Source organism: Juglans regia, chromosome 2 (genome assembly GCF_001411555.2).
Source record: "Juglans regia cultivar Chandler chromosome 2, Walnut 2.0, whole genome shotgun sequence".
In the NCBI taxonomy this organism is placed as follows: Eukaryota; Viridiplantae; Streptophyta; class Magnoliopsida; order Fagales; family Juglandaceae; genus Juglans; species Juglans regia.
Window position 1 is genome coordinate 9319705 of NC_049902.1, and position 26368 is coordinate 9346072.

The 26368-nt window shown below is 37.5% G+C and overlaps 1 protein-coding gene across 1 annotated transcript; it reads left to right on the top strand.

Moving 5' to 3' along the window:
* Positions 1–885: 885 nt before the first annotated feature.
* On the top strand, positions 886–26049 carry LOC108985249 (agamous-like MADS-box protein MADS2). Its single transcript, XM_035687823.1, has 8 exons — positions 886–1070; positions 18549–18627; positions 18904–18965; positions 19104–19203; positions 20108–20149; positions 20247–20288; positions 25726–25864; positions 25958–26049. The coding sequence occupies exons 1-8, from the start codon at positions 886–888 to the stop codon at positions 26047–26049; spliced, it is 741 nt and encodes a 246-aa protein (XP_035543716.1).
* The last annotated feature ends 319 nt before the right edge of the window (positions 26050–26368 follow it).

Consider the following 26368-nt stretch of genomic DNA (forward strand, 5'->3'; position numbering starts at 1 on the left):
CAGTCAAGTAAAGCGGTACATTTTGAAATTTTTTCCTTAGTACTAATATTGCAATTAACAGTAAAAGGTTATAAACTCGAGAAAGAACAAAGTTGATCCCTCCTCGCTTATAAAATCAGTTTTGCACGTAGAACCGTGCTACAGCCCCCGCTCCCTCTCCCGCTCTCAGTCCCGCTCAGTGTAAAATATAGTGTTTTTTTATTTTACTTTTTTATATATGTATTTTTTTAACACTATAAAATATTTTTTAAAAAAATAAAAAAATTATAATATCATTAAAAAATACTTACTTAATCATTAAGTAAAAAAAAATATATTAAAAAAATAAAAAAAAATGTAGCGGGACCGGGAGCGGGACCGGGAGTGCTGAGAGTAGCATTACTCTTTGCACGTATATATCTTAGTCAGAAAAGATATTCACTGCCGAGGAGTCGACACGTGTACACTATCACCTTTAGGACTCTTGCTGACGCCCAGCAGACATTGGAAAGTAACCGAGATATTACCTAGTAGAATGACAATGAATATATGCGGGTGTGTGTGTCAGGCGTTGGCAGAGACAGTAGGTGGACATGGCTGATGAAACAGTGAATAACATGGGCTATGAAGTGTAACAGATCAAACCTCAGCCGTAGATATATCTATAAGATACTCTACGTACAATATACGGGAAAGTATAGAGATGAAACCCGACAAACTTCGTAACGCAGTCGACCAAGTAGCACGCTGTAGTTTTCCATCTCTCTTGCGGTTCCATTTCTTATCCTTTTCGGTACCCTAAACGCACGTACTCTTTATCAAAGTTTGCTCATCCTTTAACTAAGACTGGAAAAGGCGTGTGTTCGAGAGAGAAAAAAAAGAAAAAAAAAAAGAAAAAGGAGATAGATGGGGAGGGGAAGAGTTGAGCTTAAGAGAATAGAGAAGAAAATCAATAGGCAGGTGACTTTTGCTAAGAGAATAAATGGGCTGCTCAAGAAGGCCTATGAGCTTTCAGTTCTCTGTGAAGCTGAGGTTGCTCTCATCATTTTCTCCACCCGTGGAAAGCTCTATGAGTTCTGTAGCAGCTCCAAGTACAATTCTCTCTCTCTCTCTCTCTCGATCTTTTTTCATCGTTTTTTCTTTTCCTTTTCCTTGGCTCTAAAACTCTGATCTGTATATGCATCTCTGTGTGAATATGTATGTGTTTTCTTCTTTAATGGTGCTTGTGACTTGTTTTTCTCCAAGATCCGTGCTTTTATGATGTAGTTTCATGAGTTACAAGTGCCTATTAGAGACAAAAAAAAGGCATGCCCCTTCTGATCTCCACCTTTCCTCTGACTTTGAATTTAACTAAATGTTTGGTTTAGGTATTGATATCTTATCTTTGTTTTTGTATAGATAACTTCAATAATTTGAAGATCAAAGATAACAAAATTGAATTTTTTTTTTTTTTTCTTTTTTAATCCATCTTCTCTTAGAAGAACAAGCTAGGCAGGAGAAAGTACTTGACCTAACTATTATTTTGTTAGACTATAGGAAACCATAACTACTATATGCAGTACTTAATCAATAAAAGAGACATCAAAAGTACTTTGTTACTGTTGTGATTCGGTGAGACGTGATTTGTAAGTACGCTGGAGTTTGTGCAGTAGAAGAGTTTTTTGGATGGAGAGAGAAGGCTGCCTGTTTGCTTCGAAAGCTGCAAATTTTAACGGACCCTTATAACCAGAGTAGAATACTTTAGTTTGATGTACAACCCAATTACTTTAAAACTCCGTGGCTAAATTGGAACTTTTCCTTAGTTAGCTTTCTCAGGATTTTGTATTTTTTTTCCTTCTGCTGCATCCCTGTGTTTATGCCTTTACACTCCCACCATATATACATAATTATCATTCAAACAGAAATTAAAGAGGTAATTGTATTGTTTACTGATCTTTTCATGCTATTGAAAATTTGTTTTATAATTATATATATATGGTGGGAAAAAATGTTCAAATAGGCCGGAGTACGGAACTGACGGAAACTGGTAGAGAACCAGTCGGCCGATGGTAGAACTGAGTTGAAACTGACGTCGATTGGTTTAGGTCCAGTTTGCACATGGTTCAAACTGCTGAATCGGCCGATTATATATATATATATTATATTTTAGATAAAACAACGTATTGTTTAGAAAAAAAATTAGAATGAAACATACCCCAAATGGCGTCGTTTCAATTTAGGATTTAATACCCCCTCATCCCTTCTTCTTCTTCTCTCAATTCTCTCTCTCTCTCTCTCTCTCTCCCCCCCCTTATAGCACCTCCCATCTCTCTCTCTCTCTCTCTCATCGCGATGCCGAGCCATCTCTCTCTCTCATCGCACGATCGTGACTTGCACCTCCATTTCAGAGTTTTGAACCATTCGCGACGCCGAAGGGACATCGGCGACTGACCGGGATCACGCGACGTTTGTTTTCTCCCCCTTTATCGGTTGGTTTCAGCCAATTTTATCCATGTATAGTAGTTGTCGGTTGGACCGAAACCGAACTGAAACAATCGATTTTCACCCCTAAATTTTTGTAACATGTTATATATATGGCTAATCAATCAACCTTCCATCCATTAATATTATAGTTGAATCTATAACTTGATTCCCATATATATATATAGAGATAGGTCATTGAAGATTAAAAGAGATTTTTAAAAGGAAAAGAATTATTGTAAGCGAGTTCGTGCACTAAACCGCACACCAATGCTGACATGTAAGGCATCCGTTTAATGAAAATGTACGAATTGAAGATGAAAATCCTTTTTGTGAGACAGATGACCTTCTTTTTCTCTCAAAATTTTTCTTCTTTTATTTCTCTTTTCAATAAAAATGTCAGCATGGTACCCGATTTGGTGCCCCAAACTGTTTGTACTTAGCAATGCTCTTTTTACAATTATATAATTATGAGAAAAAATCAAGACATTATTCCCATATATATAGAGCTTTCAGAGAAGGAAAAAGGGGTAAATTATTTTTCTCAATGCTTTAAATTAAACTCTGCCAATTAGTAGTTTGTTTGAGGGATTAATGCTTTTCTTTCTTGATTCTTGTGTTAAGGAGTAAATTAAGTAATAAAAATATTGAGGCGTGCATGCATCTAATTTTCTTTATCTTATATATATATATATATATATATATATATATGAATAATGCTAGTATGTTTCCTCATTTGGCTCCCTCATTTTGACAGTTCATGTATTTAATATTTTTTTAATTTTTTTACTTATTGATTAAGGAAGTGACTATTAGTGAATTGATATTTTTTTTTAATTTTTTAAAAATGTTTTAAGATGTTAAAAAAAAAAAAAGATTTTGCCTAGAGGGCACGCCTAGTACGTACTCTGCGTGTGTGTATATATATATATATATATATATATATATATATATATATAGTGGAATGTTTTAAACTACCTTAAAGTGCTAGTGCGTTAGGGTTTTATAAGTCCATTAATTAGTTTATAATTAATTTCTTTCTTAAGCTGTTGAACTTTATGTAGGGCATTCTAACTTCAATCTAGCTACATTTATCATGTTTATAACCATTTGTATAGATCAGGAGAAGGGACCTCCTTTATCAGTTTATTTCTTTGATCCATAACACAAAGCTCATGTGGTTTTAGTTTTATTAGAACAAAATCTTTAAAAAAAAAAATTCCATGTTAGTTTGACTTTTAAAGGAATTTACCTAGCTAGGTTCAGTTGTTAATATTCATTGTAAATTGGGCAAAAGAGGTATAGGGTTGATTTTAGAATTAGGAACAGATGGATGGATTAATATATAGTAATTATAATGTGTTCTCTACGATTTTCTGGGAAAAGATATTTCATTAACGAAGATAAAGATGGACTATTGATCAGTATGTTGAACTTGTCTTGACTATATAAAGATCCATAGAGATTATATGTATACATGGAGGTATGGAATTAAAGGTTTTTAGAGAAAATTATTCAAAGGTCTGGTGCATGCATGCCGGTTTATAGATTACATACTCAGCATATATAGGCTTACGTGAATATTAAATTCATGTATTTCATGCGTGAATATTAATAGCTATTATATATATATATATATATTTATAGGAAACTTCATAAAAAACATGTTACAAAAATTCAATATAAAACACATGAGAATCTACAATTCTTCCCAAAACCAAGAAATTAATTGATCAAGGATCGATTTGTAGGAAAACAAAGTGAAAATTAACTCAAGTCTAGAGTTGATGAGTACGCGCGCACATAGATTATAAAGAAACTCCTAAACTATATATGAACAAAGTAGATTATATATAAAGTGTACTATATATATATATGACTGAAGTTTAAAGCTATTAAAATTACACTAAAATGAAGTCTATTAATTATTAAAACAATGCATTGATCATGCTCATGCATCCTCCTAAAGTACTACGTACGTTGACCCAACTTATAATATCATCATCTCCATGCAGAACACACTAAAACTACCAAGAAAATAAAAGACGTACATGCATTCGAACCTTGCAGCTAGCTTCGTGCGTCCCCCGATCAAATCATTCTTCCGACTCACGTGTAAATTAAACCTAGTTATCCAATCGTATGTAGATCATGTATCTCCAGTACTGAATGGGATAAATGGTTGACGTTGAACATGACATTGAATAATGTAATTAATTAGAATATGACTTGGATGCTTCAATCTATATGCTGCATGCTTGCATTTGGATAGATTTTCTCAATATAGACAATCCAACAGTCCAATCTCCCTTGCAGCCCATTGATCCCCAGTTAACACAACCCATATATATATATATAGTCCATGCATGACTTTTCTATTTTCTCATTTTTTCCTTCTACAATATGGCCAAAGATTCTTCCAACTTCTCAATTGTAACCTTATATGGCCCCCCCGAAACCTTGTTTCTCGATGCAAAAGAGTACTGGACAATGGTAATTGACCTGTTAGAATGATATATATATAAGCCTCTCAAAAAATATAGTTGATCGAGCGACATTCGCAACATCACAAGTCATTTTAGAAGTAACAAAGTGAGCTATTTCGGAAAACAGCTCACCGGCAATAGCAATGAAAAGATCATTTTCTCGTTGCATTTGTTCTTGGCAAACACAGCACAAAATCCATCCTCACATTACTCATGATCCAAGGCTGTTCCATGACAGGAAATGATCACATGTTCAACCTCGGATTAGTTCTTGTACCGTTTGATGCCTGAAAAGTCTAGCTAGTAATGTCTTTCTACGAATATCCATCTAGCTACTGCCTACCATATGCTAGGCCAATAAAATCGATCTTATGCCCAAGAGCTTGAAGGTCTTGTCCAATCCCACGTTATTATTCTCAACCTCGAAGTTCTTTCAAGCACACATGATTATTAATTTCCCTTGAAGAGAAGCCCATGATGGATCAAGAGAGTCATGTTGAATCGCATGCAGCCTCTTTTCATAAACAATAGTACCAAATTAATAACATATCAGTACTAGACAAAGAATTTCTCAAAAAATAAAACCCAAGGGCCTTTGACTAAGAACATCTAGCTATAAATATATATATATATATATATTTATTAATAACATGCCAGGTATTCGCAAGAGTTGATGGTCCTAAACTGAAATTTTTTATGGGATGAGCTGGCTGGATTATGCAGCATATGGGACCGACCTTGGTATATTGTTGGTGATTTCAATGTCACTTGTTTCCTGAGTGAAAGATCTGGTGGTTCTAGCTTCAACACAGCTATGATAGACTTCTCTAACTTCATCTTTGAACTAGATTTACTGGATTTTCCTCTTGCAGGTGACTCCTTCACTTGGTCCATCAATTGAGAATACCCCTCTTGGTCAAGAATTGATAGATTTCTTATAACACAGGAATGAGAAGCACAATATCCGGACCTCATTCAAAAGAGACTCCCTGGATTGTGTTTTGATCGCTTTCCTATCCTCCTTGATTGTGGCAATCTTCATAGAGGCCTAACGTATTTCAAGTTTGAGAATATGTGGTTGAAGTCAGATGGATTTCTCAACAGAATCCGACAATGGTGGTCTTCTTATCAATTTCATAGAAACCCAAGCTATATCCTGGCATTCAAATTGATGTCCTCGATTCATGGGAAATAGAACAACTCAAAAGGACATTTGACGAGTTAGAGGTTAGACAAATATTAAAATGTGGGTGACAAGGCTTCAGGTCTGGACGATTTCTCTATGGCGTTTTTGCAAACATGCTGGGAAGTGCTTAAAGAAGAAATTATGGGGGTCTTCCATGAGTTTCATGAAAATTGAAGGTTTGAAAAAAGCCTAAACGCAACTTTTATTATGCTTATACCAAAAAAGCATGGCATGGTAGAGGTAAAAGATTATTGTCCCATTAGCTTGGTGGGCGGTTTGTAAAAAATTCTTTGCAAAGTATTGGCAAGTAGGTTAAGCAAGGTGCTGGAGAAGTTAATATAAAACCTTAGAATGTCTTTGTCAAAGGTAGGCAAATCCTTGACTCGGTGCTTATTGTCAATGAATGTTTGGCTAGTAGACTCAAGTCTGGAAGCCGGGGCTCTTGTGCAAGTTGGATATGGAAAAAGTATGTGACCATGTCAACTTGAGTTTCTTGCTTTACATGCTTGAGAGAAGTGGCTTTGGTATGAAATGGTGTACATGGATCCATCATTGTATCTCTACAACATCTTTCTTCATATTGGTGAATGGCATGCCAAAAGGTATCTTTAAAAGCTCACGGGTATTGAGACAAGGTGACCCTCTATCTCCGCTACTTTTATTCTTGTGATGGAAGCCTTTAGTAAGATGATTTTAGGTGTCATGGAGGATGGGTTCATATCTGGATTCTTGGTGGGAGAGGCAGCTACTAGCTTGCTTACTAAAGGATCTCCCATTGATCATATCTCCATAACTTTTATTCGTTGATGATAACTTAATCTTTTATGGAGCTAGCCTTGATCAAATTTGAGCTTTGAGTGCTCTACTATTATGCTTTGAAATTGTATTTAGGTTGAAAGTGAATTTGGCCAAATCAGCAGTGTTAGTAGGGGATGTTCCTAATGTGGAGATGGCTTCCATTTTGGTATGTAAGATATCTCAATTGCCCATGAAATATCTTGGCCTCCTGTTGTGTGCTAGATTCAAATCAAAATCTATTTAGGATGATGTGCTCAAAAAAACGGAGAGGAAATTAGCTAGTTGGAAGATGATGTATTTATCCAAAGGTGGTAGGGTTACTTTAATCAAAAGTACTCTTTCCAATTTGCCAACATACTTCCTCTCATTATTCTTGCTCCTCGCCAAGATGGCTCATCGCATGGAGAAACTTCAACTTGAATTCTTATGTGGGGAGGGGGGCGGAGGGGGAATTAACGACAATTTTAAATTTCATTTGGTGAAATGGGCCATAATATTTTCTCCAATCAAAGGAGGTTTGGGCGTTCTGAACTTGAAATCCTTCAACAAAGCCTTGCTTGGTAAATAGTTATGGAGATATCACTATGAACGAGGGGCCTTGTGAATTGAAGCATGGGGAACCATGGGGAGGATGGTGTTCTAACGAGGTGGGTGGGCCTTATGGAGTGGAGTTTCGTAAACACATAAGAAGAGCTTGAGATACATATGCATATAATTTATGCTTTACTATAGCTAATGGAGCCAAGGTCAAAATTTGACATGATGTATGGTGTGGCGATAGGGCACTCAAGGAAACCTATCTACAAGTATGTGGTTTTTCAAGAGTGAAAGAAATCTTGATTGTAGACCTATTATTCATCTTCAATGGTATTCCCAAACCGAATATTATATTTCCTAGAGATGCACAAGATTGAGAAATTTACATTTTTCAGCATTCTTTGACCTTGTGTATTCCACCCGTTTGTAGGGGGAACTTGAAGACAGAGTTTTTTGGTGCCCCTATAAGAAAGGACAGTCCACTATTTCTACCAAGCCATGGCCACGCACAACACAAATCTATTCCCATGGAATACCATTTGGAAGACAAAGGCATCTTTGAAGGAAACCCTTTTTGTATGGATGGCTTCTTTGGTGAAGATCCTTACTCTAGACAATTTGAGCAAATGTAAAATCATAGTTATGTATTGGTGTTGTATGTACAAGAAGAGTGGAGAGTTCGTTGACCACGTATTACTTCATTGTAAGATTTCCATGATTTTGTGGAATGAAGTCTTTGCTTGGTTGCGACTAGCTTGGGTTATGCCGAGAAGGGTAAGAGATCTCTTAGCTTCTTGGAGAGACATTCGGGGCAACTCTCAAATTACTTTAATATGGAAGATAATCCCAACATGTCTATGGTGGTGCATTTGGAGGGAGATGAATGCATGAAGTTTTGAAGATCAAGAATGATCAAAATATGAGCTTAGAAACTTATTTTTCAATACTTTAGTACATTGGTAGATTGTAATTGATTTTCATGGCACGACGTTTCATGAATTTTTTGTATAACTAAACTAGCATGCTTAAGTGTTACGCTTCTATATGTCCTATATACTCGGGCTCTTGTCTACTCATTTTGATCAATATATATTTGTTTACCAACGAAAAAAACATATCCTAAAATGAAAAACCGCTAATTGAGGGCGTAAAAAGACCCCCACAAAGCATGTTACCAAGACGTGGAAAGAATGTCTTTTGTTCTAGTTTCAAGTGTGATTTTGATTCCCACATACAATCATATTTGTTAAGTTACTACCATATGCGTAATAGTTCACCAAAAGTTCAGGTTGTACTGATGATACTAAGACATCCTTGTGCTGGTCTTCCTTGTCAAGATATTCCAACAACATAGTCAACTCTGAATCTAACAACTCATTTTTATCTAATGCTCAAGCGGAACTCTTTAAATCCATGGTTTTCCTTTTCCAATGTCAAATTGGGGACAGATGGTTTTCTGGGTGTACTGCTTGATGAGGGAATAACTTTTCATTAATCGATTTTTCCTTTCTACTAGAGGGTTGGTGCACAATGGCTGCTGCTACTACATATGCAGGATGAAGTGGAGAGTAATTAGAGTTTATCTAGTTTGAACTGGTTCAATATTATTTCGTGCAGGCTGGCTGATATATATATATATATATACATATATATATTTAATAGATGGAGGGGCGCCCACGTGGGCTGACCCCCTCCTGCTTGTAACGCATGGCTTAAAGCCATGCGTTACTGCCGTTCCATGACACAATTGAAGGCTGGCCTTTAAGGCCAGAGGAGGACTATATATAGTCCTCCTCAATTGTGTTTTTGGCACTATCTCAAAAATAGAAAAAGGCTCTTTCTCTTTTTGTTCTCTCTTGATAAAATACTTAGACTGTGAATTTGTTAAGTATTACTCTAGTTCCACACTACGTAGTATATTTTCACCACGAAGAGGAAACGCTTGAAGTTTATCAATCTGAAAAAACTTGTAGAGCAATTCTCTAAGCTGAGCTTGAGGTACTTTTTCGCTGTGCATTCTAACATTGGTATCAGAGCTATTTTTTAAATTGCTTCCAGTTTATAATATTTTCTTGCATATGCTTGAGATTTATATAGTGTTTTTTTTTATCCTCTCTTTTTTTTTTTTCTGTTTAAAAATAAATAAATAAATAACGCGCACTAGGTGGTGCTGCGCGCACCACCGCAAGGCGCTGCGCGCACCAGGTGGTGCTGCGAGCACCAACGCAGTGGTGCTACGCGCACCACAGTGGTGCAGCGGGCACCATTGCGGTGCAGCACGCACCCCTGCAGTGCTGCGCGCACCACGGAGGTGCAGCGGCGTGCTAATGTGGAACGGCTACTGTTCACGTGAACAGTAGCCGAATGGAGGAAGAAGATGACCATTAGGTCATCTGACTTCCATGGGCCTGGGCCTCACGGCCAGGCCCATACCTTTTTTTTTTTTTCTTTTTATGTCTCGGGCTGGGCTTGGCCCAATGTTTTTTTTTTGGGGCCATTTGGCCCTTCAGTGTTTAAAAAAAAAAAAAAAAACTGGGCATATTTTTTTTTTAAGCCCAACTTTGTTCAAGCCCATTTTTTTTAACAGAAAATAAAAGGAGGGGATGAAATTTGCATGACTTAATATATGCTAAGATATATTGTTATATTACATGTGATTTTTTATTTAATGTTTTCGATTAAATTTGATCACATGTGAATATATAGTTATATTCATGCTATTTTTTTTTATTCCATTATGTTATATTACATGTGATCTTTTATTTAATTTGTTATATTAAATGTGATTACATGTATATGTGAATTGAACATGTGGATATGTGATTATTTTATCATTTATGAATGTTAGGCTTGAATATTTATACATTAGTCTTTATTGATAAAATAGAAAAATTTCCGCTAAGTAGTCTTAGTTAGAATTGTCAGTGTAAATGATAAACTGAAAAAAAAATTACAGTGACCCCAGTAAGAACTGTACATGCATTGTATAGCCAAAAGACCACAGTGACCCCAGTAAGAACTGTAAATGCACTGATGGAACAAGAAAAATGGACTGTAATGGTTTTATATGAACCATCTTTGTAGACTGGCCCAACAGGTTACTGTGGTTGGAGTAGCTGTCCTTGTTGACTGGCCCAAAAGGTTACTGCGATTTTAGTAGGTTATGTCTTTACATGTGACTAAAACTAGATGACTACTTAAGATAGTGGGAGTATGGTTGAGATTTATGATTAATTCTCTCATATTTTTTTTTTTGAATTTGTGCGGGAATTAGGTTAGAAATTTAATAATTGGATATTATGGCGCAAGAGATGATTCTGAAGCCTAGCGATTTTTCGATCTTACGACATGTCTAAATTAATTTTTTTTCTAACTTGGATGGACGCGGCAAACTTCTTAGGTGTGTGTGTGTAATATCCCTTCTTTGCATATTGTAGTGAAATGGCATCCAAGAGTATAGTTGCCGATTTAAACAAAGGGGAGAAATTGGATGGGGAGAACTACGACATTTGGCATCGCAAGATCCATTATGTTTTAGATGAGCAAGAGGTCTTGAAGGCCTTATCTCACTCCCTTACTAAGCCCGAGGAAGGGATCTCGGAACAACACAAAATAGATCAACTAGCCTATACTCAATGGGCTAAGAAAAGTCGGTGCGCGCGCATAATAATGTTAAGCAGCATGCACAATGATCTAATGTGTGAGTTCGAGATCTATGACACTGCCCAAAGCATGTGGGAGGCTTTGAAGTTGAAGTTTGGTGGAACTTCAGCCACTAGGTTGCGTGGGTTAACCATGAGGTTTGACTCCTATAAGATGCGCTCTAACCACACGATGAAGCAGCATCTTAGGGCTATGTCAACCATGATCCGCGAACTTAAGTCGGCAGGAAACAACCTGACTGATGAACAGCAAGTCCAGGCAGTGATAAGATCACTGCCGAATTCTTGGGAGAATATGAGCCAGAACCTGACGCATAACGAGAATATCAAAGACTTTGATGATGTCTCGCGTCACTTGGAATTGGAGGCTGAGCGCCTAGAGGCTGCCAAGCCCAATCACACGGCCTATGTGGCTGATTCTGGTTCGTGTAAGGCATCAAGGCCTAAGCGCAAGAAGTCCAAGAATGGAGTAGCTGCTGGACAAATTAAGAAGGTGTCAGGAACTTCTCAGCGCAGCAAGAGGGGCAAGCGCGGGAAGAACAAGTCGAAATTAGAGTGCTTCAATTGTGGAAAGAATGGCCACTTCGCTCGTGACTGCACTGAGCCGAAGAAGGTACACTCTGACTTTTCTCGCATTGTTTTTGTAACTAGTCATGTGATGGTTGCTCACTCCTATCCTGTGTGGACTGTTGATTCAGGAGCGACCGAACACATAGCGCGAGACAGAGTCATATTTGTTGAGTATCGCCAGATTCCAACTGGGAGTCGTGATATCAAGGTGGGGAATGGAGCTAGCGTGGAGGTACTGGGACTTGGTACCTACAAGCTGGACTTGCGGGGTGGCCGCACTCTTTTCCTTCACAATGTGCTATACGCTCCCGAGATCCGACGAAACTTACTTTCTGTAGTCACTTTATTAAGACTTGGTTTCCAAGTTGTATTTGAAAACAATTATGTTTCTTTTCATTTGAGCCATGTGTTTTATGGCAATGCTTTTTCTTCAAGATGGTTTTATGATTTTGAATTTGGAGTATTCAAATATAAATGAGTCTATTGCTTTTCTTTCTACATCTGATAATTTTGATTCATATAAATGGTATGCTAGGCTTGGCCATATAGGGTAAGATAGAATGACTAGATTAGCTAGAGAAGGCCTAATAGGCAATCTCGCTAAGGTCATATTGCCCACATGTGAACATTGTCTAACGAGAAAAGCTAAGAGAAAACCGTTTGGAAAAGCCACAAGGGCATATTTTCCACTTCAATTAGTCCACTCAGACATCTGTGGTCCAATGAGTGTGAGGCCAAGACACGGAGGTGTCTACTTCATCACATTTATAGATGATTTTTCACGTTACGGTCATGTCTACTTAATCTCCCATAAGTCTGAAGCATTGGAATGCTTTAGGCGATATCTAAGAATGGTTGATAATCAGTTAGATAAGAGTTTAAAAGCTCTAAGAACTGACCGAGGACGAGAATATCTCTTTGAGCAATTTAAAAGGTTCTGTGATGAAAAATGAATCAAAAGACAGTTGACGATGCCGAGTACGCCGCAGCAAAATGGCGTGGCGGAAAGGAGAAATCGAACACTGCTTGAGATGGTTAGGTCAATGATGGCGCAAGCAAACCTACCAATTTCTTTTTGGGGGGATGCACTTTTGACTGCTGCCTACATTCTTAACCGAGTGCCCTCAAAATCAGTAACTTCCACCCCATATGAACTATGGATCGGCGAGAAACCCAATTTGAGTAACTTGCGGCCATGGGGTTCAACGGGTTTTGTTCACAATCTTTCTCATAAGTATGGGAAGTTAGGCCCTAGAGGGAAGAAGTGTATCTTTATAAGGTATTCAAAACACTCTAAAGAGTATGTATTAATAGGTGAACAATCTGATGGAAGTGTGACTGAGATTGAGTCACGAGATGTGGATTTCATTGAAGATCAATTTCCAAGTAGAGGTGAGGTTGATAGGAGTTTAGAACTTCATGAGATTGTGGAACAAGAGAAAAGTGCTCCAAGGAATTTAGTTGAGAATGACGAAGAAATTCTTCAAGCTCCTACAAATTATTTGAATCCGAGTGGGAGCACATCACTTGTCAATCAATCACAACAACCTCAGCCGCGTAGAAGCACACGTGAAAGTATTTCCCGTCGTCGTTTTGAGGTTGAAGGGGAAGTTTTTATGGTAGCTCCGCAGATGACGAGCCTAGGACAATTTATGTGGCTCTCTCATCTTCTACTAATGATGAGTGGATGAAAGCTCTTAATGATGAGATTGAGTCTATGAAGACTAACCAGGTCTGGGATCTGGTTGATCTACCAATAGGGCAATAAGACTATTGGGAACAAATGGGTTCTTAAGGTCAAATGCAAGTCGGATGGATCAATAGATAAGTACAAAGCTCGCTTAGTGGCGAAAGGATATACCCAACAGGAAGGTATAGACTATGAGGAGACTTTTTCACCAGTGGTGAGGTTTGCCTCAATTCGCCTGATTCTAGTTATAGTAGCAAACATGGATTTGGAACTCTACCAGATGGACGTTAAGACAGCATTTCTCAATGGAGAACTAGATGAGGAGATCTATATGGATCAACCAACGGGTTTTGTGGTCAAAGGTCAAGACAAAGTGTTCAAGCTCAAACGATTTATATATGACCTAAAGCAATCATCTAGACAATGGTACCTCAGATTCCATCGAGCCATTCTCTCGAATGGGTTTACAATGATCACAGAGGATCATTGTGTTTATGTCAAAAGGTCTAAGAAGAGTTTCATTATGTTGTCATTATATGTTGACGACATACTACTAGCTGGAAATGATAAAGGGTTGATAGTCGCCACAAAAGAGTGGTTATCCTTCAATTTTGAGATGAAGGATATGGGTGAGGCAGAATACATTTTGGGAGTTAAGATCTACAGACATCGCTCAAAGAGACTTTTGTGTTTGTCTCAACAGACTTACATAAAGAAAGTTCTCGAGCACTTCCTAATGAATGGATGTAAACCCATTGACACCCCTGTTGCAAGGAGCGAGAACTTGTCTAAAGTGATGTGTCCTAAGACTCAAAAAGAAAAAGAAAAGATGGCCCGTGTCGCTTATGCTAATGCTGTGGGTAGTCTGATGTACGCAATGATGTGTACTCTGCCTAACATATGCTATGCAGTTGGCTTAGTGAGTAGATTCCAATCAAACCCCAGACTAGCTCACTGGAAAGCGGTCAAAAGGATTATGCGATATCTCAAGGGAACTGCGGACTACGTGCTGTGCTATCAGGGTTCAGATTTACAGCTAAGAGGTTACAGTGATGCCGATTGGGGCAGCGACCTAGATGAGCGCAAATCAACCACTGGGTATGTCTTTTTGCTCAACCAAGGCGCCATTATATGGAGCAGCAAGAAACAACCCTGTATAGCGTTATCCACCATGGAGGCAGAATACATAGCATGTTCTGCAGCAGTTCAAGAAGTTGTTTGGTTACGGAGGTTCCTCAAGCATTTAGATATTGGCACGGATACATCAGATCCGGTGACAATATTCTGCGATAGCATGGTAGCTCTCGCATATGCTAAGGACTCAAAGTATCATGGAAGAACCAAACATATAGATATCAGATATCACTACATCAGAGACATGATAGCGTAAAAGGAAGTGGTTCTGAAACATCTTTCTACGAGTCGCATGGTTGCTGATCCCTTAACGAAGCCTATAGCAAGAGATGTCTTTGAGGCTCATGTTAAGAATCTAGGACTGCGTAGACTATAAATGTAATTTGTGTTTCAAATGACATAAAGATGTAACATTTCCTTTGGGATATTAATACAATATGATTCAGTTATTGTCTTTAATACATACACACAAGATATGTCAACAGGCTTAGATCAGCTCACTCACACGAGCGATCGCCTCTAGCGCTTAAGTAGCGAGTAGAGATGAGACATTGTGTCCCTAGGTACTTGTCCAAAGGGATAAGTTGGTTGACACAAAGTTATGTTGCCTTAGTGGGAGCTAAGATAAGGTCCATTGATAGGACTATGCATGGGTTACCTCACCATCCATGTAGCCTGTAGTAAGCCAGATGCGAGTTTCTCTTTGATGCCTTGGAGACATGCAAATTGAGGAATTCGGGTAAGACGCTTAAGGAGCGGCTAGACTGAGATCTGTACGGTGTTGATATAGACATATGCTCTTTGAGAAAGAGAAATCCACCGTAGCATGTGTTTCATACTATATGTGCTTATACGACCATATGAGTAAGTGAGTAAAATGTTTCGCTCTTTCTCACTGTGTGAGTCTCATTTCTTAAAAAATGTGTCCTTTACTTTTAACTATGTCACGAGATGGAGATTGTGATGTTTGCTACTTTGGCATGCTGTCTATGGCCATGATTGATACAGTCTAAAGAGGCATTGTTGGGAAAGCAATTCGACCAAAATTGAGTGATATGAGTTTAAAGGGAAGACTATTCAATATCGTATCTTCGATAGTGTTTGCTGACGTCATACAAATGACGCTATATCTCGGTAGTGGCTAAAGGTTGTGAACACATTGAAATATTTGGAGGTAGTCAAGCATTGTTCTGAGTTTTTAAACTCAAGAAGGTTTGAAAATGCTTGATCTTGATGCGATTGAATAAGTCTAGGACATGACCAGACATGTTTGGGATGTTACTATGCTGGTCTTCTCTGGGAGAGATTTGGTGTATGTACTCCCTCATTTCTACAGATGTGCTTGGTGGTCGCACGGCCTATTTATTTGTATGAACAAGATTGAGAACATTAGAGAGATGCTGACATGGGGTCATGCCCACTGTGTGCGAGTGGGAGATATTAGATGGAGGGGCGCCCACGTGAGGCTGACCCCCTCCTGCTTGTAACGCATATAATGCAAGCCATGCGTTACTGCCATTCCATGACACAATTGAAGGCTGGCCTTTAAGGCCAGCCGTGCAGAGGAGGACTATATAGTACACTTTCACCACTAAGAGGAAACGCTTGAAGTTTATCAATCTGGAAAAACTTGTGGAGCAATTATCTAAACTGAGCTTGAGAGTTTCGTGGATATCTTGCCTAGCTGGGCAATATCTATCAATTTTTGTTTTTCGTTTTAGAGATCAGTATGGTGAAGTTGTTTCACGCAGTTTCGGATTTCTTTTTATTGGCTTATATTTACTTCTATCTGTTTGTTGTCAAGGGGAAAATAAATTTAGTTTTTAGTCCATCTTATATATATATATATATCCACTATATTATTATAAAACAGTTAACATCATGAAATCCACCGGCCTCGATCAGTAAGTTAAAGTTATAAGATTAAAAAAATTATTATACATTCAATTAAATTACTAATTTATTTAAAATTATATATCTTATAGTTTTAACAGTGTGAAAGTACTTTTTCTCCTATATATAAAGTTACATCGATCCATCAACCATACCATTCAAAATAATTTAAAAGGAACTGAGTTTAGTATATAAATAAAAAACTAGTATGTCAAATTCAATTTCCGATTTTATTTAAAATTAATATCTTAAATGAAAATTATATTATAATTAAATTATAAATTCTTATTTAAAATTAGAAGCCTTTTCGTTTTCTTCACTCTTGATTTTTTTCCCTTATTAACTTGTGCCATTTTAACTTGACACATTGTACAAACAGATTCTGGTTATTCTTTTCACTGCAAATCAAAATCCTAACATCGATAATTTTTTTTTTTCTATTTATTGCATAATGCCTCAAGGCATTCTACCTTTGTTACAGAGTATTTTTATTTAGTAAATCTATATAATTTTCAAAACATGAAGTTTTGCTCCTATAAAGTCTTTTCTTCAACAAAATCTATTCATTGTAATTAATAACATAAAGTCACATTATTCACTCTCGATTTGTGTGGTTTTCATATTATATATATCATTAAGTTAAAATTAGAAAATAAAAAGTAATATCTTTGATTGAATTGCTAATTTAGTAATTTAAAACAAAAAGTACTAAATAAAAAACTATATAATTAAATTATGTCTAATTTATATTTGAATACTAGTGGTCTAGCTTTAAGTTTTCCTGATGGTTGCTTTTATATTTTTCAAGTCATACCCTTTTATTTTTTATACTATATAAATAGCACTTGGATAGTGTGATGAGATAAGATGGTTTTAGATGAAATTTAAAAGTTGAATAAAATATTAGTAGAATATTATTTTTTAATATTATTATTGTTTTAGGATTTAAAAAAGTTGAATTGTTTATTATATTTTGTGTGAGAATTTGAGAAAATTGTAATGATGAGATGAAATAAGATGAGACGAAACCGTTTTTGTATTCAAACTGGGCCTTAATCTCTTACTTCACGCAACTAAGGTTTGTAAGATTTCTCATGATCTTTAGCATATAATAGCAACAGAGGAAATTAATTAAGGAGTTAGAATGCTAATGCCGACACTCTTTTAAAGGTTCTATGTAGTTATTTTATAATGCCTGAGAGTATGTTAACCAAGATGCAAAGAACATTTTTTTATTTGAAAGAATGAACTATTCCTGCATATGCTTACGATTTTTTTTTTTTAAATAAAGGTAACTTCCATTGCACAAATCAACCAATACAAAGTTTATACTGTAAAACAAATCTCTTCTATCCAAAGTACTTGTTCCTCATTGTAAGAGAGGGCAAGTTTAGCAAGCTGATGATCCACTTTATTACATTCTCTGTATGAATATAAATCTAAAAATCTTAAGGGGTCCATCTTCTATTCAAAGTACTTGTTCCTCACGGTAAGTGAGGGCAAGTTTAGCAAGCTGATGAGCCACTTTTTATTACATTCTTTGTAGAGTAATATTTGATACAGTCGTAGAGTGTGCAAGCACCGCACAATTCTTTAGAAAAAAAGTAGGGTTCACTATTAAAAAATTAATTTCTTTACTTGAATCTCATATTTACTCACTTTTTTCAAAGAGATTACATGGCACTTACACATTCTACGACTGCAAATATCATTTATCTTCTCTATACGTGTATGTTGAATCCTCCGATTCGATCGAAACACTCTTTTAGCATCATCTACCACTGCCCAAACCACGACCAGTTCTCTTCCTTGTATGTTTACTAGTAGTTTAGCTGTAAATCTGGTTCCTTAGCAATTTAATGTACACAATGTATTTATGCTGCACTAATTGGTGCTTTAATGGGCTGAGTCACCATGGTAAGTTGGCGTGTGCACTAGCTTAGATTTTCTTTGTATTTTAGGATTTCCATTCTTCTCTTTGTACAATTTATAAATGCATAAAAAATGAACTATTTTTCCCCTTTTTTTAACTTTTTTTTTTCCAGCAAATGATTTATCATTTATTATTTACATTTTGAGTGATTTCTAATTTTATGTAGAAAAACCAAGGTACTCTAATTTTATGGTTAATTATTTTCCTTTTTCCTTCTTAGTATGATGAAAACACTTGAAAGGTACCAAAATTGCAGTTATAGTGCATTGGAAGCCAGCCAACTAGTCAATGAGACACAGGTAACTTTATACTTTTGCCCATGCATTCTAGAGTGAGACATCCTAAATGTCTCATATATGTTAAGCACACACTGTAAAATTAAAATTACCATGAGATTTTCATGCTTCTTAAAACTACTCTGTAGTCTGGCATATGACATGACACTCAATTCTCCTGATTAACTTCTTTCTCCCCTTATGTTAACCTTAGCTCGAATGTATTTCTAGAGACTAGAGGAGTCTAGCATATTTCAGTAATGTTATGACAAAACTGACAGCCATTGTGCCTCAAAGCAGAGCAGCTGCCAGGAATATTTGAGGCTAAAAGCAAAAGTGGAGGTCCTGCAGAGATCTCAGAGGTAGTCTGCAATCTTTATTTTTTCACATTGATTGGTGCCATTTGTTTGTCTTATTTTGATTTTGACATTTGCTGCAAGTTCTCAGTGACAATATTTGCCAATAAAACAATCTATTCAAGCTTATATTGAATATTACAGAAATCTCCTTGGAGAAGACTTGGGCCCATTAAATACCACGGAGCTGGATCAACTTGAGCATCTACTAGAGACATCATTGAAGCAAATTAGATCAACAAAGGTAATAAACTCATTTTATTTACTGTGAAGTGTAAGTTCAAACTTTAACCTTTGTTCTTTTGAGAGGGAACTGTGAAGTTGAGAAAATGCCATTTTATTTACTGTCATTACTTTAACTATCATCAACGAAAACTTGGTAGATTTAACACAGGGATCATCAAAAACTTGGGATAGGCCTGATAATGAACAGGCAATTAGGACTTACATGTACACCCCAAGGGTAACATGATGTTCTCACCAGAGGTCGGGCATGTCTGCATAGTGTCCAACAAACTTTTCCAAAGATAAGTTTAATTAGACATGAGTAGCTTGTATGAGAGGAGACATCACCGGTGTACTTGTGGTCACTTAAACAAATGTTTTCAGACACTCAGTACGTAGTTCAATCCAGGATGATCATAACATGGCTACTTTTTTCTTTTCTCAACCATAACATTCTTATATATATCTGTTCACAAACAACATGATCCGGTAAGGACATCTTTCTTAATTTTGAGTTCTCTTCCAGTTGTGTTAATGGTCAAGCAAGACTCTGGCGTTAATGAGATTACTGTCATAACCAAGCTCAGTTCGAGCAAGTTTGGTTTGGTTATGCATGGGAACAGTACTTGGCCCATCGATAGCCAACCCACCCAAGTTCTAGCTAGCACTACTCATATACTATACTTTTTATCATCATTCTGAAAAACTAAAATTTTTTGTATTTCATAGGAGAAGCATTGGATATCCATCATATATATAATTACTTGCCTACAGTTATATATTGTCCGCACGATCATGATGACGTGATGTTTTCTTCTCCAGGGGTTAAAATTAAACTCGAATTAATTGCGGTTTTTTTCTTTTTTCAGTACTTTAGTGTCTTATAGGGATTTTCTACCTGGTTATTACATGATGATTTACAGACTCAAATTTTGCTTAATCAGCTTGCTGATCTTCAAAGTAGGGTAAGCGCGCACCTCTGAACACGTACATGATCTGTTTTCTATGCGCTTCCATGCCACAAGCTAGATATTGATAAATAGTGCACTATTTTTGGATCAGGACCAAATGCTGGTGCAAGCTCACAACGCATTAAGAAGAGAGGTACCAATCCCAACTCAATCATGTCGAAGTTTGATTCCAATAAGGAAAATAGTGACCTCATTATATCATGTCACAAGCTCTTAAATATATTATGTGATTGATGTTGTGAAAAACGATGATAATAAAGTAAAAGCAAACACGGGAAAAAATAAGCAATCACACACGACACAGTATTTACGCCCACTGGAGCTGCAGTGGATTTTTATTTCTTGAGGAATCAAAATACAATGTATGGGACTGCTAATGTTCACTCTGGTACATCACAAGTAAAAAACAATTCATTTTAAATACATCATGCAGCGGAAATCCTAAAACTTTAGAAATAGTCATGTTTGCTCAAGCGGCGTGTTGAGCCTGCATCGAGCGAACCTGTTTCACACAATTGCTCAAGCTATGTGTCGAGCGGCTCTTCAAGCGAACTCTCTAACTTCCCTCCGTTCGAGCGGTGTCGAGAGAACTCTCTGACTTGCATTTGCTCGAGCGGTCTGTAGAGCTGTCTTGAGTGAACTCTCTGATTTGTCTTCGCTCGAGCGGCTATAGACTCCGCTCGAGCGGTGTGGACCAGACTCCACAATACTCAACAATTCTCCCACTTGGAGACTGGTACACCCATAATATCGCCCTCAGCCTGAAAAATTATATCTTCCACATTTGCAACTCACTGCCTCTGTCTTCATGCTAGAAGACCAACTGAAGTTGCGCATAACTTCATTTTCTCAAGTGTAACACCCTTTGTCAACATATCAGCAGGGTTCTTGCTTCCACAAATTTTCTCAAGTAACAATTGTCTGTCATCTAACAATGATCGTATAAAGTGATACCTGATCTAAATGTGCTTAGTCCTGGAATGAAACGGTGGGTTCTTGGTAAGGAATATGACACTCTAATTGTGACTGTAGAAAGTGCCATTCTGATTCTTTTTACCCCATTCCTCCAAGAAGCCTTGTAACCAAACCATATCCTTTGCAGCTTTTGAAACTGCAATATACTCAACTTCTGTAGTAGACAAAGAAATTATCTTCTGTAAATTGGAACCCCATGAAACTGCAGTACCACCCAGAGTGTAAACAAACCCTGTGGTACTTTTTCTTCTATCAGTATCTCCAGCTAAATCAACATTAACATAGCCATGCACCTCTAAGCCCTCTCCTGAGAAACACAAGCACGTTTTTTAGGAGCATTTCAGGTACCTCAAAATCCACTTTATCTGCTTCCCAATGTTGTTTTCCAAGATTACTCATGTATCTACTCATAACTCCCACTGCATGGACAATATCTGGTCTAGTGCAAACCATAGCATACATAAGTGAACCAATAACTAAAGCATAAGGAACCTTACTCATATTGTCTTGTTCCTTTTCTGACTTTGGTGCCTGATCTTTGCTGAGTCTGAAGTGACTACCCAAGGGTGTGCCAACTGACTTGGCCTTGTCCATATTAAACATGCTGAGTACCTTTTTCACATACTCAGCCTGTGAGAGTCTCAACGTACCTCTGAATCTGTCTTTGACAATTCTCATGCCAAGGATTTGCTTTGCAGGTCCCAAATCCTTCATTGCAAAGTGCTTTGACATCTGCTTCTTCAAATTATTGATCTCATCAATACTAGCCTCTGCAATAAGCATGTCATCCACATACAGCAACAAAATAAGGTAAGAATTGTCAAACTTCCTGACATAGCAGTAGTGATCTGCCTGACATTTGATGTACCCTGCACTGCACATGAAGCTGTCAAATTTCTTGTACCATTGTCTAGGAGCTTGCTTCAAGCCATACAAGCTCTTCTTCAGTCTGCAAACTAAATCGTCCTTCCCTGTACCACAAACTCCTCAGGTTGGTGCATGTAGATGTCTTCTTCAAGATCTCCATGTAGAAAAGCTGTTTTCATATCTAATTGCTTGAGAAATAGATCTTCAGTAGCAACCATAGCCAAAACTAACCTGATGGTTGTGATATTTACCACAGGTGAGAAAATCTCAGTGTAATCAATTTCCTGTTTCTGCTGAAAGCCTTTTACAACAAGTTTGGTCTTGTACCTCTTACTGCCATCATGCTCAGTGTTCACCCAGTACACCCACTTGTTGTGTAATGCCTGCTTCCCTGATGGAAGTTCTGTCAACTCCCATGTCTGATTCCTTAGCAAGGAATCGATCTCATCCTTCATGGTCAGCTCCCACTTGCTAGAATTTTCATCTAGCAAGGTTTTTTGGTAACTCTGTCGTTCTCCACCATCTGTCAACATAATATAATAAAGTAGGTGAGAAATGCTGTGGAGGACGAATAGTCCTAACTGACCTGTGAATTGCAGCTATAAGAGTGGATGGCTCTGGATCTGACTGCGGAATAATAGGAATGGGTGTACTGGACCCACTCTCCCTGTCACTCATTTCTCTACACTGCACTGTGGCCTCTGGTAGGTCATCCAAACTCACAAACTCAGACTCCTGAGGAGTTGCTTCAGCAACTGTACTAGACTTTTCCTTGTACACAATCTTCTCATTGAAAAACACATTCCTGCTTTTTATAATCTTTCGACCCTGATCATCCCAAAAACGATAGCCAAATGCCTCGTCTCCATAGCCAATGAAATAACATTTGCTTGACTTAGCCTCAAGTTTACTACGAGCATCAGAATCAATAAGAACATAAGAAAGACAATCAAAAATTTTAAGATGAGAAAATTTGACCTCTTTCTCGCTCCAAGCCTCCTCAAACAATCCACAATCCAACATAACTGATGGCCCTCTGTTTATCAAATATACTGCAGTGCTAACTGCATCTGCCCAGAAAGTATGTGGTAGCCCAGTGTGCAACCTCATGCTTCTAACACGCTCATTTATGGTTCTGTTTATGCGTTCAACAACTCTATTTTGTTATGGTGTCCTGTGAATGGTCTTCTCCATTCTGATACCCTAAGTTGCACAATACTCCTTGAACCCACCATCAATATACTTACCACCATTATCAGACCTCAAGCATTTCAACTTCAAGTTAGTCTCTGTCTCAACCATGGCCTTCCAGATTTTGAACAAATTAAATACATTAGATTTATACTTCAAAAAATAAACTCATACTTTCCTGCTATGGTCATCAATGAATGTGACATAGTAACGAGAACCTCTAAGGGATGCCATTGAAGAAGGTCCCCACACATCATTGTGCACAAGATCTGGTCTCCTTGACTTCAGTGTTCTGCCACTCTTCAAGAAACTGACCTTCTTCTGTTTCCCCATAATGCAACTCTCACACATATTGAGATCAACTGACTTCAGTTCTGGTAGCTTGCCTCTAGATAGAAGTTCTTTCATACCCTTCTAACTCATTTGGCCAAGCCTGCAATGCTACAAATCCGTTGTCCTCTCTACAACGGTAGTAGCAATAGTGTTATTAAAACCAGTGGTCATATAAAGTGTTCCAGTTTTCTTATTCCAAGCCAATACCAATGCCCCTTTGGTGAACTTCTAAGTGCTATCTGAAAACACCACTGAATGGCCACAATCATCAAGCTGCCCAACAGAAATGAGATTTTTCTTCAACTCAAGTATATGTCTGACCTTCTGCAAGGTCCATTTGTTCTTGTTAGGGAGTGTAATGTCAATGTCTTTCATCTCTACTACATTCAAAACCTTTCCATCAACTAGATATACCTTCCCAAAATCACTTGCAACATAGTTCTGCATTAACTCCCGATGGGAAGATGTATGGAAGGAAGCCCCTGAATCAAGTATCCAGTCATCAACTGGACTATGAACTGGAAGTAATAGTGCATCATGTATTTCTTCAGTTACTACATTAGTACTATCATTCTTGGTCTTCTTGGAATTTCTGCAATTCTTCTTAATATGGTCAGCTTTGCCACAATTCCAGCAAGTTGCCTGTTGACCAGATCTTGACTTGCTCTTATCCCTGTTCTTTGATTTTGATCTGCCTCTGTTTGAGTTTCTGTCTTGTGCTCTCCCCCGAGAGTCAACATTCAGCACTGAACTCGAACCCGAGGTCTTGCCTGAATCTCTCTTGCACACCTCCTTAGCCAAAATCAAATCACGGATATCATCATATTTCAACTTTGACTTACCGGCAGAATTACTAACATCCATTCTCATGGTTTCCCAACTATTTGGCAGTGATGCCAATTGTATCATTGCATCAAATTCAATTTTAACAGACGACAATTGATTTGTGATATTATTAAAATCATTGAGATGTTGTGTAACAAACGTACCATCTGCCATCTTCAAATTAAGTAACTTTTTCATCAGATGTATCTTGTTATTTGCTTATGGCTTTTCATACATACCTGACAAAGCCGCTATGAGATCTGCAGTCGTCTTCTCCTTGATGACGTTGTGTGCAACGGATCTCGACAAGGTTAGCCGAATAACCCCTAGAACCTATCGATCCAACATGGTCCAATTAGCAACTGACATGCTGTCCGGTTTAATCCCCAACAATGGAAGATGAATTGTCTTCCCGTAGAGGTAATCTCTATCTGCATCCTCCAATATCCATAATCCATGCCATCAAACATCTCGATCCCCGATACCTTCACTTCCTCTTTAGCCATCGTTTTTCCTCAGACCCGAACCTTGACTCTTTATACCAATTGCTGTAAAAAATGATGACAATAAAGTAAAAGCAAACACGGGAAAAATTAAGCAATCACACACGGTACAATATTTATGTGATTCGGCAAATTGCCTAAGTCTACAAGAGCTACAGAGGATTTTTATTTCTTGAGGAATCACAATATAATGTATGGGATGGCTACTGTTCACTCTGATACATCACAAGTGAAAAACAATTCATTTTAAATACATCATGCGGCGGAAACCCTAAAACTTCAGAAATAGTCATGTTCGCTCGAGTACCGTGTTGAGCCCGCATTGAGCGAACCTATTTCCCGCAATCGCTCGAGCCATGTGTCGAGCAGATCTTCAAGCGAACTCTCTGACTTCCCTCTGCTCGAGCGGTGTGTGGTGTGTCGAGGGGTGTCGAGCGAACTCTCTGACTTACATTTGCTCGAGCGGTCTGTCGAGCTGTCTTGAGCGAACTCTCTGACTTGTCTTCGGTCAAGCAGCTATAGACTCCGCTCGAGCAGTGTGGACCAGACTCCACAATACTCAAGAATTGAAAAATTCATATCCATTGTATATGCATTTATAGTACTGTTAATATTATTGATGCCTTGGTTTATATTCTCCACATATCTCTCTTGCTACTAGCTTATATGTAGATCAAGATTTTATGATTTTTTGACTAAATACTTTTTACAATATAGCCAAAAGTAGACATAGCATGTGGATCTCATTATATTTGCGTTTAGGTAGTGAGGTATTTTGAGGTATTTTATGAATAGTAGTGAAAAAGTAATGAAAAAGTAATAATAGAATATGAAATAGTAGTGAAAATAATGCCCTGAATCTACCCTACATTACAGTTAGAAGAAAGTAATGCACAAATTCCAATCCAACTAGCATGGGAAGCAGGAGGAGCTCAGAGCAGTCAGTGTAGCCACCTTCCTCCTCAATCTGAGGGCTTCTTTCAACCTTTGGAAGGCAGTTCCACACTACAAATTGGGAACCTAATCTGACCCAATTAATATGCAGTAATCCTATTCATACTTTTTTTCATTCTCTCCCTTAATATTATAATTATCATCACTGGTTGCAGATATAATTCAGTGGCTTCAGAGGAGATCATGAATGTTGGCAGCTCAGCACAAAATGTCAATGGGTTCATTAATCTTGGGTGGATGCTTTGATATAGATATTGTGGGCAAGCATATAATATAATGTTTACTCTGTGGATATATATATATATATATAAATACTATGTATCAGATCTCTACTGGGACTATTTATTTTTTATTTATAATGCATGTAGCTTGTAATTCATTATCTTCAAAGACAATAAGCAAATATAGCAAGGATGTGTTAAGGACATAAATGAAGTTCAGCCAGAGAAGAGAGTTCGTTGAGTTTGTACGTGCTCATTATTCGCACAAACAAAATTGAAAGAAAGCTTGTTTGTCTTCCGCACAACATTAACTCGAATTAATTTAGGACATGGATTTTTTTTTA